At 32.3% G+C, this 20,558-nt stretch overlaps 2 protein-coding genes and 1 long non-coding RNA gene across 3 annotated transcripts; 1 reads left to right on the forward strand and 2 right to left on the reverse strand.

The window, feature by feature from the left end:
• Positions 1 to 399: 399 nt before the first annotated feature.
• LOC111197808 (stress response protein nst1-like) lies at positions 400 to 3,813 on the forward strand. The gene is made up of 4 exons (XM_013807486.3): positions 400 to 610; positions 739 to 2,280; positions 2,443 to 3,383; positions 3,519 to 3,813. Exons 2-4 carry the CDS (start codon positions 856 to 858, stop codon positions 3,553 to 3,555), a joined length of 2,403 nt encoding a protein of 800 aa, XP_013662940.2. The 5' UTR covers positions 400 to 610; positions 739 to 855; the 3' UTR covers positions 3,556 to 3,813.
• A 5,161-nt stretch (positions 3,814 to 8,974) lies between these two features.
• LOC106364820 (macrophage migration inhibitory factor homolog) lies at positions 8,975 to 10,946 on the reverse strand. Its single transcript, XM_013804313.3, has 2 exons — positions 10,041 to 10,946; positions 8,975 to 9,307 (listed from the first exon to the last, which is right to left on the reverse strand). Exons 1-2 carry the CDS (start codon positions 10,149 to 10,151, stop codon positions 9,080 to 9,082), a joined length of 339 nt encoding a protein of 112 aa, XP_013659767.2. The 5' UTR covers positions 10,152 to 10,946; the 3' UTR covers positions 8,975 to 9,079.
• Positions 10,947 to 16,472: 5,526 nt separating this feature from the next.
• On the reverse strand, positions 16,473 to 20,121 carry LOC125578422. The gene is made up of 2 exons (XR_007316517.1): positions 16,983 to 20,121; positions 16,473 to 16,876 (listed from the first exon to the last, which is right to left on the reverse strand). It is a non-coding gene; the product is annotated as an uncharacterized LOC125578422 (long non-coding RNA).
• Between the last annotated feature and the right edge of the window lie 437 nt (positions 20,122 to 20,558).

Genomic DNA, 20,558 nt, shown 5'->3' on the forward strand with positions numbered 1-20,558 from the left:
CAGTGCGTTTCTGCGAGTTTTCGAGAGATTTCGATTCCGAAACGTGAAACGGATCTTCAACCGAGTTTCCATGCAACATAGGTCAAAGCAATCTTAGATACCTTAAAAATGAAATCTTGTCATTTATTTGAATTCAGTAACAATATGTTACCACGTTTACAAAATAGATAAGATATCATGTCATTTATTTAGCCATTTATATTCTGAAACATTAAGTTACCTGTTTATGATGAAAATATGATATCCAAAATCTGATCTGTTTAATAAATGATGTTGATGAAAGAAAATCAATGGAGCAATTTGGTAAAAGGTGAAATTCATTTACTACTGCGCTGCTATATGTGGGGCCCAACCCTGACCCGAATACCCACCCGGTTCGTTCCATATTTCACATTTGTGCCCTCTTTTTATCATTTCTTTTCCTTTTCTTCTTCTTCTTCTCAAATCTTTTTTTCTCATTTAGGGTTTCGTCGCTGGCAAAAATCGAAGGAAGTAATTCAACACGAATTCGATCGGAATCGTGAAGGTTGTATTCGAACTTCGACATCATCAACATCTTCCCCAATTTCGAAGCTCTCTTTCTTTCTTCTGCCGACGTTTTGCTTCAATGGTAAGTCTCCTGACCTCTCTCGATTGATTCACAATGGTTTCGCTCCGTACATGCGTTTAACCTAATCAAATTCCATTTGCGTGCTTGGCGGTCTTTCTAATTGATTCCATTGTCCTCGTTTGCGTTAGGTATCTTGTTGATTCTCCAAGGCGCTATCATCTTGACTACGACCTCATAATAAGATTAGGGTTTGTGATTCCTGTCTAGGGGTTTTCTGAGAAGGGGACGACGGCTTTGAGAGGATAATGTGTATATTGTGCGTTATTCAAAAGTGGTCTCGTCAGGTTGCAACCATGCTGCCTTGGTTTGTTATACCTTTGATTGGACTGTGGGCTCTCTCTCAGCTTCTTCCACCTGCTTTTCGTTTCGAGATTACTTCCCCGAGGCTTGCTTGTGTGTTTGTGCTACTGGTTACTCTCTTCTGGTACGAGGTTTTGATGCCTCAGCTTTCCACGTGGCGTGTGAGGAGAAATGCTAGGCTTAGGGAGAGAGCGAGACTAGAGGCTATTGAACTACAGAAGCTGAAGAAAAATGCGACTAGGCGTTGCCGTAACTGCTCCACGCCTTATAGGGATCAGAATCCAGGTGGTGGAAAATTCATGTGTTCGTATTGTGGGCATATATCGAAGAGGCCTGTTTTAGATATGCCCGGGTTAGAGATTTCTGGTTCAGGGATTTTGAAGGAGCTTGTTGGAAGAAGTGGAAAGATTTTGAATGGGAAGGGATGGAGTGAGCACGGATGTTTAAACAGGCAAGAGTGGTGTGAGAGCAGCACGTTGAGTAACAGGTCAAGCTATTGGCGGACTAATGGTGGTGATACATTTGATGGAGATGAAAATTGTTTGGTGGAGAATTCGTATTCTGGTGGTGTTGTTTTTGCTTGCAGGCTGCTGACTTCTCTTTTTATGAGCATTAGGTGGCTCTGGAGAAAGATTTTTAGGTTTAGCTCAGTTGATGATTCATCACTTGACCCTGAGCAGAGACGGTTACTGGCTAAACAGGGTGAGAATGGGTCCAGCTATCACGAGAGTAGGATAGAAAAGGCACGTAGAAAAGCGGAGGAGAAAAGACAAGCTAGACTGGAGAAGGAGCTTTCAGAGGAGGAAGAGAGAAAACAAAGAGAAGAAGTTGCAAGACTAGTGGAAGAACGGAGAAAGCTGAGAGATGAGGCCGAGAAATGCAGCAAAGTAGTACTGGCTGCCAAGGAGAAAATCATCAAAGAGGCGGAAAAGAAGCGTCAGGAGAGAAGGAAAGAGAGGGATAAAGCCTCAAGTAAGTGCAGTTCTGATGGTAAAGAGCATGACAAGAAAACAGGAAAGGAAACCGCGCAGAAGCGCAGTGTTGATAAGAATGATCATCTGGAACATGATAGGGGCTCCAACATGGAAAAGAGATATGGACATGGTGTAGAGAATAATGCCACTAGTAACGATACAAAATCTGGCGGTCGGTACTTTGATCGAATGAAGGGTACAATCTTATCTTCTTCTAAGGCTTTCAGTGATAGCCGTTTATTTGGGAGAGGCGTTACTACGTCTGCTACTAGCGCAAAGGAAAATAAACCCATCGGTTCTGCAGATAATTTTCATGCCTCTGCTCATACTAATCCTCCTGAACTCGTGGCTGTGAAATCTTTTCTTAATGAAGTGGAGACGAATGCTAATCGTTCAGTAAGTGTCCTTTCCAAAATCCCACATACTATTTTAGAGTATTGTTATGAGTAAACTAGTGTTTTTAGAGATATAATCTCTCTGAAAGTTCTGTTTTCTGCTTTACGTGATTTCAAAAGTTCACATTCTGCTATAACTGAAAATCCGATGCTTTTTCCATAGGTTGTTACTGAGCCAATGCCGACAAGAGAACCTAGAAAGGCATGGCACCAACTGTTTGCCCGTTCAACTTCTGTTCCTGTTTCCTCGAGTGTTAGTACTATAAGTAGACCTAGTACAAAGCCCCAGGAAGCTTCTCAGACCTCACATGTATCCAGTCAAGTTTCTTCAATACGAACCTTTGACAATCCCATCAGTTTTGGCCTCCCATCACCTTTCGCCATACCAGTGTGCTCTAGTGGATCCACTACCTGTAGTTTAGGTTTCTCACCTCCAACAGAGATTGCTTTCGCTCAACCTGGCGAAGATGAACATTTTGAAGATCCGTGTTATGTTCCGGATCCTATATCTCTACTGGGACCTGTTTCAAAATCTCTTGATCTAAGGGCTGGGTATGAAACTGGAATAGGACTGGCAAAACACCGTGCAATGAAGAATTCACCTACATGTGAAATCAGCAAGCCGTCGCCAATAGAATCTCCTTTGTCCAAATCACGGGCTGCGGATGAAAAACAAGCTAACGACGGAAGCTGGCAAATGTGGAAGAGCCCCCTTGGCCAAACTGGTCTTGGTTTAGTTGGTGGGTCAGCAAACTGGATCATACCTTCAGAGACAGCTAGAGCTAACGAGGAAAGTGGTATGCATCATGTGCCTCATCATATAACATCCTCATTATTTGCAAAAGAGGATGCTTATTCACATAGGGACAGTCCTGAAAGTGATCACCAAAACAGCGTATTCAGCCCCATTACTGGTGGTCCAAGCAACCATGATCCTTGGTCGCAGAATATGTTCTTCCCTGCATTATCTGGCACGGAGAGTCCTTTTTCTTATAGCGTACAAACAGAAAGCATTCTCTTGAACAGTGCAGCGGAGTACAGGAGTCCAACTGGATCTGCTCAAGACAATCCATTTGAACACCCTTCTCCGAATCACTGGCTCAAGTAAGTCTTTTGTTTCTGTAGTTTGCTGAGATTGCAAAGGGATAAGATGTTAATCTCACACCAAATTTTAAGCTGCATAATCTTAACAATTGCCATGAAAAAGGGAATCATATGGCACACTTTGTGATTTTGCAGGAAAGTAAAGGGCTCAGGGGATGGGACTGGGAAGTAATATGTTGCGGCAGGTGAAGTTGAGAACCACCAAGAAGATGTAGAATCGTTTTGGTAGTCACAAATTCAAACAGAACAAAAAAAATGAGGTCAATTTTTACAGATAGTCGCACTTGGTCTGTGTCTTGTCTGTCTCTCTCTTTGTCCTCTCGAGACTTCAATGGTGATTTTGAGTTTTTTACTTGAAAACAGCTCCATTGAAAACGCATAACTATAGTCAAGTACTCTTTACTTTGATAAAGTCTCTCACTTAACTGGATATGGCACTAGTTAGAAAGCGTGTTCCTCTTCATCTCGATCGCTTGAGACCGTAATGTGAGTTTGGTAATTAAAGTGACTAGAATTATTCGGTTAAGTGTGGATCAGTGAGTTGTATATTACTTTTAAAAAGGTACGCCTTTCTGTTACTCAATACTGGATTAGGTGTGAATTAGCAGGTTGTATATGACCACAAAAACATATCAATATCTCTATTCCCACGGAAAATTATTTCAAGATTTGGTTTGTATCGTGCGATATCCATAGTATGATGAGATAAGACAACCCATTTAAAATTAAAGCATGCATATTTAACTCAAAGAAAAGTTAAAGCAGACACAATCAAAGCAACGTCTAATCGACATCATTTTTCTAGTGATTTTTAGATTGACACAATTTACACTTCATTCACATTCTAAAATCATTAACCAAATCATTACGAATGGGATTATTTTTCCACATTACCAACAGGGCCGGCTCAAAATATATACGGGCTTTTGGACAGAAAAAATTTTACATGTACATATGAGCATTTTAAATATTTTGGGCCTTTATCCCTAATTATTTTTAAAAAATTCGAACCCCTCTTTACCATTAATTTTGTTAAAAATGCTTAGGCTCGAGATCCACACCTTTTTGCTCCATGCCTTAAGCCGGTCCTGATTACCAAGGAAGAAAATGTAAAACCTGATGTTTGTAAATTTTTTTTTTGCAAGATTTAGGGCGGTTGAGTTTTTCAGGTTTTAAAGTTCAGTCTTATAAGTCTTATTTGGATATTATGTTAATACAACTCAGGTTCGGTTAATAATATTTTGGGTTCACGTATAATTTGTAACTCTTGCCAATATTCATTTTGTAACCATATTAATTTCGAGTTCAAGTTATCTCGGTTTGGGTTCAAATATTTTTGGATAACATATGAAAAAAATATGAATTGAATATTTGAAATACTAATTTAAGTTTTAAATTAGATTTTGATCGCGGAACTAATTTTTATTCGAAAAAAAGTATTTAGTAATTGTTAGAAATTTTATGCATATGTATTTTATACAAAAATGATATAAGTATATATAACTAACTAAAACTTATATAAATATAATTTCATGAAAATAAGATATTTCATTTATAAAACCCGCTTCGTATTGATTTTACTTATATTTTAAAGTTTTAAATTAAAATATAAATTGACTATATGTCATTCAACCCTCTCATAATTGATAAATATTTACATACCTATGAAAACATATTAAATAATAATAATATCAACTAAATTCGGTTTGTTCAGTTTACAATTGATGTATTTGCATCATCAGAATAAACTATAGGTTATTTATCATCTGAATAATATTAATATCAACTGAATTAAGTATTTTGTTTTTATAAAATTAAAATATATTAAATTATATTTTAAAATCCTAATTTAAATATGATATTAAATAAAAATTATTTGTTATTCTAAATATATTACTTTATTATTTTGTTTAGTAAATTGAAGTATGTTGTAAAATTCATAAATATATGTTATTATGTATATTTAATTATTTAATATTATAATTTATGATATATTTGATAAAAGGATTAAATTATTTTATATTTATTAATTGGTGTGGTAATTTAATTATGAATATGAATTATGTATATATAAATATTAAAGAAGTGTAATTTCTTGTTCTATAAAAAAGAAATGAATTAATATTCATTCATACTATTATTTAATATTAATAAAGAATTTTAGTTATTTAAAAGTGAAGATTTAAAAAAAAATTATATTTTAATTAAAATTCTTTAAAGATATTATTAAAATACAATTCTATAAAGATACTTAAGAATATCTTTTAAGATGTCTTATTTTGAAAATATTTAAATAACATGTTAAGTTATAGTATATATTTAATAACTAACTTTGTTGTATGCAAAATAATTAGAAGTTAAATAATTGTAATGGTCCAACTATATATAACTTTTTGTAAGTATATTTTTAATGTTTCTGTTTTAAAAGTATAGATATTTATCTTTAGATATTATATCAAAAAAAAAAATATATATATATATGAAACTGAGTATTTGAGATATTTATTTGATCTCAAATACTTATTTGGAATACTAATTCGGAACTTAGGGTTGAGTGTTTTTTGGGCTATTCGAACTTTCAAAATTTTTTTGAATTATTCGTTCGAATTCGATTAATAACACTTTGGTTTTGAATATGTTTTATACCATCCTGCATGATCTATTGGAGTATTTTTACATTTCAAGTCAGATATATATATATTTATATATTTTTGGCTCAGGTTTGGTTTGGATCTTGTGTTCTGATTTTTTTGCCCATGCTTAATAAATTTGTTTACTCCTTAGTCAGAGCCATGTTCACTTGAGGAAAAAAAACACTCGCTTAGGGCAGTTTTCTTTTTACAAAAAGTAATTAAAAGCATTTCTTATATAAATAACTATAAAACGTAATATCGTTAGTAGCTTTATGTGTAAGAAAAAAAATTAGATTAAAATGAAAACATGATTTTTTAAGAAACCAATTACAAAATATTGAAACCAATTACAAAATATTGAAACAATTGTTAATTGCTAAGAAAACTTTGTAAATTAAAAGATTTTCCCCACAAGCTCTACTCTCACACTAAACTACAGTAATTTTAGTATTGTAGATATGTTCATAGTTTTTGTTTAGAACTAATGTTCGTAGGTTTTTATTAAAAAAAAACTATTGCTTGGGGCATCAGTAAGTGTTCGCACGACTCTGTACATAGTACATACATATAGGTAATGTTCTTTTTCACAAACTCAGTAATTGAGTAAGGACGCTTAATGACTTCGGCATACAAAGAAGTGAATTTTGTGGATGCAGAGAAAGTTAAGAAAGTTTGGTTGCAACTGCATCCAAGAACATTATTAACATGTTACAAGATATTACCTCAATTTTTTTTTAAATGCGTGTCATATATGATGTCACACTGTTAGATTAGACTTTGGGGGTGATTGGTTGGGATTTAGCAAGTGACTTTAGCTTTAATTTTTATCTACAGCTTTAAAATCACCAATCATGCTTTACATTACTTTTTAAAGCTACAACCAAAAAATTAAAGCTACAGCCAAAAAACAAAAAAAACTAGCTATAAAAGTCTTATTTTCTAAAGCTCCATCTTTTTGGCTGTAGAAAATTTTAAAGGTACAGCTCTTAAAGCTAAATCAAAAAATCCTACAGACAAAATTCTAAAGTAAATTTCTAAAGTTACAACTCAACCAATCACCCCCTTTATATGATTTATGATTTTTAATATTTTTGTTAGCTTAATTGGTTAATAATATATATGCATATATATAATTAATTAATTAAGCCATTAATTAATGGTGTGATTTTTTGCTTAAGTTAGAATAAAATTAAGAGAGATAACTTTACTCTCAGTTACTCTATTTTCACCAATTACATAAAAATAGTAACTCCATCTTATATTCTAAGTAAGATTTTCACTTTTTATGTGAAGTGAAAATTTTACAGAGTAATAAAGAGAACAAAATATTAGAATAACACAAACATCTTGTTTATTTGTACATTTTTATAAGAGGTTCAACTTCAAATAGAAGAAAAACAGTTTTACACCCAAACAAGAAAATACATTAAAATTCAAATAAAATGGTATAACTACTTTCTTTATTTTTAGAGTAACAACTTAAAAAAAATTAACTCTTAACTTTACTTTAAATCAACCAAACAATCACACTTTTTAAAGTTAAACCTAAAGTAAAATCTTGATAAAAAAATAAAATATTTTACAATTATTCATTTTATTCTCATTTACTCTAGTTTCTTTTTTATCATTCCATACTTTTTATCGCTATATATTATTTCACTTTATTACTCTACGGTAACAAACCTTAGTATTTATGACCCTGTTTAACATTTGGTCGTTGCATAATTCTTTCACTTGCGTCGCAATTTAGTCACTAATTTTTTAACCACTTAAAATAGAGACTTGCGATTGCTCAGTCGTTCAACAACAAATAAACAACAACTTTCGATTACGATGCAACCTGATCGTGCTATTAGTCCCACAACAACGAAAACAACAACTTACGACCAACGACTAGTCATATGTCGCAGTTGGAGGTCTCAAATCGCAGGAATCTTCGACAACAAAAATAATAACATTTGGTTGCTGGTCGCAGTCGCAGATTGCTGTGCCTTGCAAACAAATATTTATATGTTTCTGATATCCTTTCACTGTAATAAATGTGTATAATACTAAAAATTGAAGATCTCACTAATAGTGGGGATCACTGATCATCCATTTCCCTCGCAGGTAAATAAGAGTGACTTGTGTTTTTTCTGGGAACCTCTTAGAGACGTATGAAGATTTTCTAAAAACAATTAGGCGCCTGCATATCTTGTTTCCAGAGTTGTGATGATTTCGAGACCACTTTATTTATCATTTAAGTGCTTTCCCGGTGTCACCAATAAATCAACATTCATTTGTTTCATATCTCAAATGATATAAGCCGCAATCGCACCTAATGGATTTAGTTTCTAGTTGATTCTTGTATTTTTCTTCATGTTTTTTTATAATTAGTTTTCTTCATCTTGTATTAGAGTGACTTATCATTAGTGTCGGTGACTAACGATACCATCATTCCCATGCTTCCATACTTTGCATCTTGAAATCTCATATCTTGCTATCTTCTGGGATCTTTTGTTTGATCCCACTGTGAAGATACCACTCTAATGTGGCCCATATCAACAACGTGTGTACCAATTGGTCCCAATCAAAAAGAGAAATATACAACTTGTGATTTTTCTTTCGTTTTTCTTTTGAGAAATGTTTTGTCGTCTATAGTAAAATAATTCCATTCATATCTGTTCTTATGTAAAATAAACGATTATAAACAGGAAACTTCAAGATTCCAAAATTTTTCACAATCTATCTTCAAAATGGAGACTAGTTCTCTAATAAACAATTGTTAAGAGTAATTATATACAAGAAAATGAAATTATGACCGAGTCCAAAGACTCAGTCAGACTCTCGGATTAGGACATCTCTCGAGTCTCGATCGGTATGTTTTCTTTCAAGTTGTATAATAAGATTATGTGTTCAAGATTTCGAATGATGATATAATAGTTTAATAATCAAGCTTGTATAAGATCAAATAACAAATAAAGATAAGAAACGATATATTGATGTGTATATGGTCGTTAACTCGAATGATACCAACCAATCATTTAATTTTTTTGTTTGATGAACAATAAACAGATAATAAAACTATAGCTTAGAAAGAAGAGGCAAAGCTTGCATATCAAAAACTTTTAAGATAAAACGAGTAGGATGAATAGAAAAATGAGAATGTAGAATAGAACCAACGGTCGCGATAAGCTGTCTCTTAACTTGTTTAGTGATGCCTCCCATAGACACAATCTCTGCATATGCAGCTGCTTCTTTGTTCCCACCGAACACTATCTCTATTGATCCCTTCAGCACCACCATCACCAACTGCAATAAACATATTTGTGTTTAATAGACTACAATTTGAAAATATTTCTTATCTCCTAAACACAAAAAAATCATTGTTGTGAGGGAAAAATTCTTGGCCATGCTATTGTTCTTTGGGTTTCAATATAGGCACCACAATTCACATGATAGGCAAGCAAGATCTAATCGTTAACATTTCAATTATTATACATATAAAACTATCTTACAGAATAAAAATGATGATGTTGACTCTGTTTTTAATTATAAGAATTATCTCTTTGTCAAGATGCCAATTTAAGCGAACCTAGTAAACAATGCTTTGTCATTTCATCCAAATGAAATTAATAATCATTTTATAGCATTTATAAATATTCAAGCGAAACATAAAAGTTCTACACTTGCCTCAAATATCTTTCCCAGTGCCTTCTCTTTTATATATTAAAAAACAAAACTCTTTTCATTTATACAATATATTAATGGGAGAAAATAAGTAACTGAGTGTGTATTTAGAAAAAGGAGAATATTAAGAGATGTAATAGACATTGTACAATAACAAATTTCAATTGGTGTGGAAAACTATAAAATGAAGAGACATAATCGAGCTCATCGAAATTAAGAGACAATATGCATCAGATGAGTTAAACAAGATGCATCTTCTGCTCCAAAAACTTAAAGGAATTGTATTTTTTTTTTTTGTAAAAAAAAGGAATTGTTCTAAAGGGAAGAAGAATCATACGCAAAGAGAGGTTCTTACATTCTGAGGCCGTCCGACGATGGAAGCGACGGCTTTCGTGACTTCCAAGTAGAACGCATCGGTGTCAACGCCCTCCATATTCACGTTTGTAGTAATGTAAAGACAAGGCATTTTGTCAGGTCGACAGTAACGCCCGTTTCTTGATGCCGTTAAGTTATTTCCAAGTATCTAAAGAAACACAAAAGGAAGGATGAAGCGAGGATCGTATTTATGGGGTTGAAGTTGGACATGGGGAAGAGAAGTATCTCACATGGCAATAAATAGAGAAGTAAACAAATGAAGAAAAAAAATATCGTCTCCAAATTAATTGGAGTGTCTAATAAGAAATTATGGGATTGTATTATTTAAAAATGCGTTTGATGTGAACAATATTTGAAATAATACCTTGACAACTTGATGTGTGAATAAATCAATAACCACAGCTACGACGTCGCCTTCTAAGAAAATTGGTTTCAGACCCAAATTGGACCACACAAAAAAACAGGTCCCTTAATATTTTAAAAGAAAACTAGATTTTGACCCGCGCTTGGAAAGCGCAGATTTTTTGGATTATACTATAATACAAAGTTTTATAATATCGAAAATATAATTTTTAACAGTTATATAATCTATGAATTAGTTTATTTGATATTTTATATGTACATTTTTACGTAAATTTTTTTTACGCATGAGAATTATATCCGGATAAAAAAAACAAACCGAACCGACCCGGAAATATAGGTTTAGTTCAGGTCCAGAGAAGATAACATATTTGGGGGTTTTTTGGATCTGTATGTCTTTGTTTGAGTCTGGATCCTACCCTAGACCCGATCATAAATATGTTGTGTTTATTAGGTATATTTAGATATTTCGAATATGTTTCCAGCATTATGGATATTTTTTTTAGATTTTTAGTTTACGATTATAGTTTTTGATTTCAGGTAAATTTTCAAAGTAAAAAAAATTTGGGTATTTGGATAAAATTTTGGGTATTTTCAGTTCAGTGGCAGATTTTGAATAAGATTTGAATTTTTAGGTATTTGAATTTTTTTGACTATTTGTTTAGAGTTTCAAGTACTTTTCGTGTTTCAGATATTTTTCAGTTTTTTTAGATATTTCGAATTTTCTTAGGATCCTAAATACCCGAACCGATGTGGACTCATTACGTTCATATCGGGTCCAACAACCTTTTGATATAGATTTTTAATGTTATTGTACAAAAACATGGTTGATAAAATATTTTTAGAAAACTCATATTTAAATATGAAAATATCTATCAAACTATAGACAGTTGAAAGTTTAGTATATAGTATGAGATTTTAGTAGGAAAGTTTATATATGATATGATTACATTATTATAAAGGAAAGAGGAAGTTAGAATGTACACATATATGTCGTGTAACTTCTCTTCCTTTAAATCATACAGTATATTATATGATAAAAGTGATAATATAAAACATTAGTTTCAATGTTTTTATGATTAAAAGTCAAAATGGTAAATATAGTAATAGTAATGATTAAGATGTAGGAGTGATATTTGAATAAATAAAGGAATTGAATAAATTATTGTTAGAGAAATACATGGTAACATATTGTTAGTCTAAGTTTAAGGTAAAACTAAAAAATAATGATCATCAAAGGGTCCGAACAACTTTATAGGTAGATTTTTTAAGATTACTTCCCTTTTAATAGTATTGATTATATGATTAACGTTAATACGGGGAATCAATTGTTGTTATATAGTGCTTTCCTCCTTAAGTGGAAACTTTTTTTGACATCAAAAGTGAAAACTTTTATGAAATGTTGAACGATTAGTCAGATTTAATATATTCTTTTCAGATCTTGGTTATTTACATCCATGTGATGCGAATGAACCACCGCTTATACATCTTAAGATATTCGATTTTGTTGGGGTTTTATACTATCATTTAGAGATGTTAAAACGGATCAAAGCTTGTATGTCTAATGTCTATCTCAAACCATTTTGTCATGTATAAATGTATAGAAAAATGAATTACCAGATATGGCGAGAAATAGGTTTAATGATGAATCTCCTTGGTGGGGATATACATACTATGAATAGCTTAGCTGCCCATCCAAACCTCTTTATTTCCTAAATAATATTCACATCAAAATAGAAAATCAAAAATCATATATGAAAACACAACTTACTAAGTTTAAAGAGGTTTTTACGAGTGAAAGTAGAAACAAAAAAAATTACCTTAATAATTTAATATTTTATAATATTTTAAAATTTTTAAAGTAATTAAATTTAGCCTATAAATCAACTCATGGAAAACGTTGGATATTTGTTGAGTAAATCCGCGCATTTTTCACGTGCAGTCCGATCAGTCTAAGAGAGTAAGCTGGCCCATTGGCTACGATTATGTGTTATCTGCACTGCTCACCTAGAAAATTTATGGAAATCGTTAGGTACATATGGTTACTTATTGGTTCAGTTTACGAAATTGATTTCACATGTTTATTTCACGTTTTGGAATAAGTTTGCGTTTCAATCTATATCATCAGTTATTTCATTGATGTACTTAACTCAGGTATATGTTTTTGACAATTAGTGGTCCACTATGATAGCGATGCAATGTAGTCTTAATAATCATACAAGCGAAAAATCCCATACTTCATTTACATATGCTTGTTATATGTGAACTGATATGTCCCCAATCAGCAACCCATGTCGCCATTTATTAACCAAACAAAAAATCATGTTCCCAACTGAACCGGAAACGAGACCATGCCATGTGTAAAGAGCCTAATAAAAGAATAATTGGTGTCAAAGAATAAGTTACATGTGCAAGTGGAATGCATTTTTTTCATCAGCGTATACAAACTCATTTAATATTTTACTAACCGAACTGGAGATTCCATGGCCACACTACAAGAAATCAGCGGCATACTGAGGGAAAAAAATCGTCGGTATGTCGTCGGAATAACGTTATTCTGACGATATACCGACGAAACAAGTCCTCGGAAATTCAATTTTCCTCGGAAATCCCTCGGATATTTCCGACGGAATTCCGAGGAAATGAATTTCCGAGGAAACTCCGAGGACCACCAGTTCGTTCGTCGGAAAATCCTCGGAAAGGAATATGTCGTCGGAAAATCCCAAGGGATACACTTCCTCGGAATATTTCCAAAATTAAAAAAAAAATTATAAATTTATTTTTTTAAATTGAAATTCGAAAATATAAAATTAAAATTGAAATAGAAAACATATTTAAAATACAAAAAATAATAAAATAGTTTTTATAAATAAAAAAAAATGTTTTATAAATACAAAATTAGTTTTAATAAATATAAATATTTTTATAAATATGAAATCATCTTTTTATAAATACAAAATAGTTTTTATAAATACAAAAAATAATAAAATAGTGTTTATAAATAAAAAAAATGTTTTATAAATACAAAATTAGTTTTAATAAATATAAATATTTTTATAGATAAAAAATCATCTTTTTATAAATACAAAATAGTTTTTATAAATACAAAAAATAATAAAATGGTGTTTATAAATAAAAAAATGTTTTATAAATAAAAAAAATAGTTTTATAAATATAAATATTTTTATAGATATGAAATCATCTTTTTATAAATACAAAATAGTTTTTATAAATACAAAAAATAATAAAATAGTGTTTATAAATAAAAATTTTTTTTATAAATACAAAATTAGTTTTAAAATATGAAATCATCTTTTATAAATCCAAAAATCGAATTTATATACAAAAACGTTTTGTATATTTAAAAATAGTTTTTATAAATACAAAAATAAAAAAATAGTGTTTATAAATCAAAAAAATGTTTTATAAATACAAAATTAGTTTTAATAAATATAAATATTTTTAGAAATATGAAATCATCTTTTATAAATCCAAAAATCAAATTTATATACAAAAAACGTTTTGTAAAATCGAATTTATATAGAAAAAACGTTTTGTAAATACAAAAATAATAAACAGTTTATAAAAAAGTTCTAAATCAATTCAACACAACCAAATCACAATTCTAAACCTATTACACAACAAATCACAATCCTACCCAATCACCCTAACAAAAATCTATCAAAAAACTTCTAAAATCATCAAATCTACTTAAAAACCTAACAAATAGGACCTAAGAGAGTGGGATAGGGTCCTTACATGATTTGTAAGGGAATGGAGAGGATTCGCCGGAGAGATCGTCGCGAGAGAAGGTGGAGAACGCCGGAAGGAGAGAGAGGTCGCCGGAGAGGAAGAAGAGAGAAATGGGGAAGAAGATGCGTTTCGAGTTTATAAAACCTAGGGTCCGACGGATATTTTCCGTCGGAATTCCCTCAGTATTTTCAATTTCTATTTTCGCGAAATATTTGGCGGCTTGTTTGCCCGGTTAAATGAAAATATTCCGAGGAAATTCCGACGGCCACTTAAATATCCGTCGGAATTTCCTCGGAATATTTTCATTAATTCGAGGAAAAGGAATGTCCTGTGCATGTATTTCTATTAATTTATATTGTTCCTCGGAATTTCCTCGGAATATTCCGAGGAAATTCCGGGGAACACATGTTTGGGGTTTCAAAACATCAACTTTTTTTGCCCTATATCATTTCTTATACAAATGCAATGCATACCATTGAGGAATCTTTGTATAGATGATCATAAACCATGAAATAACAAAATTTCAAAATGAATTGTAAGTATTCCCTTTACCGTTCATTAAAGTGTATAAGTGTTTCTCTTATGTTGTGGGGATTTCGTTCATACAATTGGAAAAGTGTTATATAAGTGTTTCACTTAAACAAATTTTTGACTTTATAATCAGTCTAAGACACTTAATAGGGGTTCTATAAGTGTTATTCAAACCGCAAAACGTTGTTTTCGGTTTAAAAATCCTACTTCCTCGGAAAAGCCTCGAAATATTCCGAGGAAATTCCGAGGAAAAACAAGTGTTCCTCGGAATTTCCTCGGAATATTCCGAGGCTTTTCCGAGGAAACAGAAACCCTAAAAGCAAAGCCCTGAATCGTCGGAAAAGTCTCTGACTATGCCGAGGAAATACCTAAATCCTATTATCCCTCGGAATTTCCTCGGATATTCGTCGGTGTTTTCCGAGGAATGTGATTTCCTCGGTATTTCATCGGTATATTCCGAAGAAATTCGTCGGAATATTCCGAGGATCTCATTTTCCGTCAGAATGTCCGTCAGAATTACGCTGTTTTCTTGTAGTGCCATATGAACAAATAAGACGGTTGATTATGAGCATTGCATGCAATATTGTATGTCTTTCTATTTTGAGTATGAGATACATGCGTAATCATGAGCATGTTGAAACTGTCCTTTCTTCTTTTCATTTCTTTAAGTTAATTTGCAAAATCAAACAATTCTTCTGGTTGTGAAACTATTTTCACAAATTAAAAATAATTTGTTGTAAAATATATTTAAAATTATCGAAAAGTTTTCATAAATTCCATCGTCCAAATAAAGGTTACAGATTCTGCACTCAAAGGTGAGAAGCTAACTCTTATATTTCTTGTCTCCATCAAACTTTCAAAATCTTTGAATGCACCATACCGACCTTTCATGGATAATAACTCATTATCCTTTCAAAATCCATCCATAAAGTATCATCTTTCTAATATTGGTGGTGGAATACATTTTAGTATTATACTAAATAAAATATTCATGAATGCATAATTTTGTACATTTCTCGTAATATTCACCAGTTAAAATGGAAAAAGAGCACCATTTTGTATCATATCATTCTATGATTGAAAAAAATGATTTTCTGAAAAAAATCACTAAACATGAAAAATTAATGTTATTTCAATTTGATTAACTTCCATTAATATATATTTACTTTTATCACATATATGCTTTCTACTAGTTACCAGGTACCTGCATACATTTATACAAAAACATAATAGGAGAAATAATAGATGTTCAGTTCAAATCTACTTACTGTTAATTCCCACTATGTATCTTAAGTTCGGCATAAAGTGAGTATTAATATATAGGGATCTTTATATATAAAAGAGACTTTCCTTCTCTCTTAGGATGTCCACATGGGATGACAGGTCACTTATTCGTGCATCATGTATCTGACACGTGTCTCACATCCAAAACACAGCTCTTCAACCACTACAAGAAAAAAAGCTTTTCTTAGCGGACGAAAACCGCTATTTAACGATACGATAGCAGTTTTTGAAGCACTGTATCATCGCCCGTCATAGTAAGTTAGACACATTAGATAGCGCTTTTTCGCGTTGCTATCTTATTGTCATATACTATAGCGTTTCTTTGTATGCAATTAAATATTATTTAATAGCGTATAATTTTTGTTATTATTTACATGATTAAAAAATAAAAAATAAAAATACAATAAAAATATTTAATTTTTTTATATTATTGAAATTGCATTTTAATTAAAACTGATTTTTATATTAAAATTAAATTATAAACGAAATTGAATTACAAATTATTCATAAATTAAAACTGGTTCACATATAAAAATAAATCAAAATTGGTTTAAGTGTAAACCAAAAAAGTAAACCTAAAAAGCTAAACCTAAAAAAGAAACCTAACTCATCGTGCCTCCACCTCTCCGCCTCAGCCTCGTGTGTATGTTTACACCAGCCACCTCCTTCACCGGATCTATCAACCACCATCACGAACTCCTTCACATCGACGCTTAAAACCACGCTGTTAGCTACACCATCTTCTGTCCTCATCCATTCTCCATCACTTCTCTTTCCCATGTCATCGTCCCACCGTCTTCCTCCGCCTGCAGAATCCGGCATAGCTAGTCCCGCTCCGACTCCGGCACAGCTCCGACTCCACTCCTTCGTTATCCACTACTTCTTCTCCTTAAACAACAAAAATACGTTTCAACCAAACTTGAATCCATGTTTCAGCGTATCACTGTAGAGAGCAATTAAACGAATGGAATTGAAGAATGGAAAACACGGCTACTTTGGAGACACAGAGGTTACGAGGGATGGCGATTGAGAGAGATGGAGAGACATGGCGGCTGGGATTGAGAGATACAGAGGTTGAGAGAGACGGAGATTGTGAGAGATGGGAAAGATAGAGAGAAAAGCTCTTGATATTCTCACCATTGGATAAGATTTTATCAATGGTAGAGATTAAAACTTGGTTATCCTCACCAACATTTATCATCCAATGAGAAATAAGACTGATAAAATGAGAAGGGACAGATCTTGTCCATTGGATTGAATCCAATCAAACAGACGTAAATGACTAGCCAATGAGATTTGTTTTTGTTTTGTTTTTCTGTAATGGTTTCTTTTAATTATTTTTACTTCATATGTTTAATAAAGTTGACTTATATGTTTAACCACAAGTATATTTTGTAGTTTATATTTCAAGTTTACAGTTTAAAAAGTTTAAAAATTGGGAACAAAATTAGGTTATATTTATACTAAACTGTATATTTGCTATAAAATTTAAAAGTTTCAAATTTAGATTTTATGTTTATATGCAGATTTTTTTAGATGTGTGGTTTAAGTATGAAGTTTAGAGTTTAGGGTGTAAAACTTAGGGACTGTAGGGTTTGGAATATAGTGCTTAGGGTTCAGATTTGAGATTATATGTTGATTAAATTTAAAATAAAATAAAAAATTATTAGAGTTTTATTATTTTTTAGTTAGAGTTTCGGATATGTGATTAATTTAGGGCATGATATATATATATAAGGATATAGTTTAGGGTTTGGAATATAGTGCTTAGGGTTCAGATTTAAGATTTGATATTATACTTTCATTAAATCTCAAATTTAATATTTTAAATTAAATAATAAAATATTATAGTTTTAATTAGATTTTTAGTTAGAGTTTAGGGTATGTAAAGTACAAATGTAAACAAATTTAAGATTTATATATAATTAGTGTAAAGTAAATATGTATATAAATTTAATAGTTGTTATGATTTATAAATAAGATATTTGATGTATTACGTTTGAAAAGATTAGATTTGAAGTTTGGAGTTTAAAATAAAAGATAGAGTATATGGTTCGAGGGTTAAAGGTTTAGGGTATTGATTTAGATTTGAGATGAATTTTTGAAAAATATTAATTTTAAGTTTATATTTAAGAATTGAAGTTTAATTTAAGATATGATGTTAAAATAGTAGAGTTTAAAAGTTTGTGCTTAGAGTTTAAAAACTTGTTTAGGGTTTAGGGATTTAAAATACCAAACATAGCGTTTTTAAATGTGTTTTGCTATTAAACATAAGTGTTACATATAAAACCATGTGCTATCATAGCGTTTCCAATTATGCCGTTCTATCGTAGCGTTTCCAAAAATACAAACGCTATCTAAAACTAACGGGTATGTCAACCATAGCAGAAAGCGAAAAAATGCTATCTTCTACTGCTATCAATACTCATTTTTCTTGTAGTGAACATATGTGTATGGGACGATCAATCTTCCTCACGGTTTCTGAAACTGAGTGCGTTATGGTTTTGTACAAGTTCTTCAATGCTTTGTTTGCATCGGCGAGGATCTGTGATATCATGTATAAATAAGACATTATTTCTCTTCTGAAAATCACGATCTATTCATTGGACCTGAAATCAATCCACCGTCTCTCACCTGCGATCATTGCGTGAAGACGGAGTCGTTGCTGTGACGTTCGATATTCACTTCACCACCTCTGGTCAATCAAGGCGTGATGGTTTAGGGGTGCATTTCAATCAACTTAATTATGCTTCTGCTCCTTACCTCCGCTGCCAAACTGTAAAGGAAATCTTCTGCGAGGGATCGAGTCTTCTGCGTTTTTAGGGGCAAGCAGCTACGGATTAGCGATAGTCCTCCTGATCCAATCAAGCTTTTATCCACTTCCCTCTACCAACGGTTTCTCAGTCCTCCTGATCCAATCAAGCTTACCTTCACTTCATCCTACAAACGGTTTCTCAGCTCTCTTAATTTAGATGGATAGGTGAAAACATCAAATCTCATCATTCATACAATGTTTTTGCTGATCAAAAAAAAGAAGCTCCCATTCTGTTTATTGTGTTGTGCTATTGTAAAGAAGGAGACTTTATGAAACAATTTTATATGCAGAAACAGTTTGGCGTGTGAGTATATTGAAGAATGGGTAAACTATTAAAGAGGTGACGGAGAAGTTCGTTGAGAGATACAGTAACATTAAATTTCTGCAAGGCTATGGCTTGACTGAGACGGCGGCTATAGTTGCTTCTATGTTTACTAAAGAGGAGACTGAGAGGTACGGATCCTCTGGTTTGCTTGCTCCGAACGTGGATGGTAAGATTGTGGATCCGGATACGGGTCGGGTCTTGGGGGTGCATTGAACCGGGGAGCTCTGCCTCCAGAGTCCTACCGTGATGAAAGGTGATTGATTCTTTTCGAAAAGGTGTTTTTGTTTTTGGTATGAAACTGTTTTGAGTTGTTTTTAAAAGTTTATTTTAAGAACGAGGAAGCTACTGCATCTACTATTGATTCAGAAGGATAGTTGAAGACTGGAGATTTGTGTTACATTGACAATGAAGGTTTTTGTCTTTGTTGTTGATAGATTAAAGGAGCTTATCAAATGCAATCGTTATCAGGTAATAAACAAAAATCTTTCTTAATGTGTGGATCATCTTTTGTAAAGTTGGTGTGTTTTGGTAATGGTTTAAAATGTTTGTTAGGTTGCTCCAGCTGAGCTTGAAGCATTGTTGCTTGCTCATCCAGAGATTGCTGATGCAGCAGTAATACCGCAAGGACTTTTTCTTTTAACATGATAGAGATTGCTAAATTCTTCTCTTTTTAATGACCTTTTTTTTCTGTAGCTCTTTACTTTTTATTTCTTATGTTTTTTGAAGCATCCCTGACTTGAAAGCTGGGAAATATCCAATGGCATATATCGTAAGAACAGCTGGAAGTAACTTATCCGAAAAATCCCTCTGGCAAAATTTTAAGAAGAGAACTTATAAAGCTCACAAACTCGAAGCTCTAGCAAACAACTCTATCTTACACTTCACTGTTAGTTAACTCATTTATTTGGTTAACCGATTATTTATTTCTCTTATAGAAATCTCTTTCAAAACTGAATATTGATTTTGCTCAGCCTGTGAGTTCTCTCCTCTCCCTGTGTCGACGTGTTCCTCTTCTTGGTGTCTCTGTTTCTCATATCTGCTATTGTTGATTTTGTCTAGAAGCAGCAGGTCTATTCTAAGTCGCTGCGTCCGAGTTTCGTTACGGTCCGAGCCATGTCAGAGTCTCAGACAGCTCTAAAGAATCAGCCACAGTCCTCGGCCTCCTCTGGTTTGTTTTTGTGTTAACCTGCAAGTTCATATTCAGAGATTGATTTCAATTATATTCTGTTTACAATAAGGTTTTTAATGTAACATGGGCGTGTGTACATCAGGAAAGAAGCAAGCTTTGATATCTTTATCTGACAAGTAGGATTTAGCTACTCTTGGCAACGGTCTTCAAGAGTAGGTATGTCTTATTTCATAATTTTTAGTTATGTTTCTGTTCTAATAAGTGTTTATGGATTGAAAAATGATTCCTTTTTTTTTCATTG

This window comes from Brassica napus, chromosome A9 (assembly GCF_020379485.1).
Source record: "Brassica napus cultivar Da-Ae chromosome A9, Da-Ae, whole genome shotgun sequence".
Taxonomy (NCBI): domain Eukaryota; kingdom Viridiplantae; phylum Streptophyta; class Magnoliopsida; order Brassicales; family Brassicaceae; genus Brassica; species Brassica napus.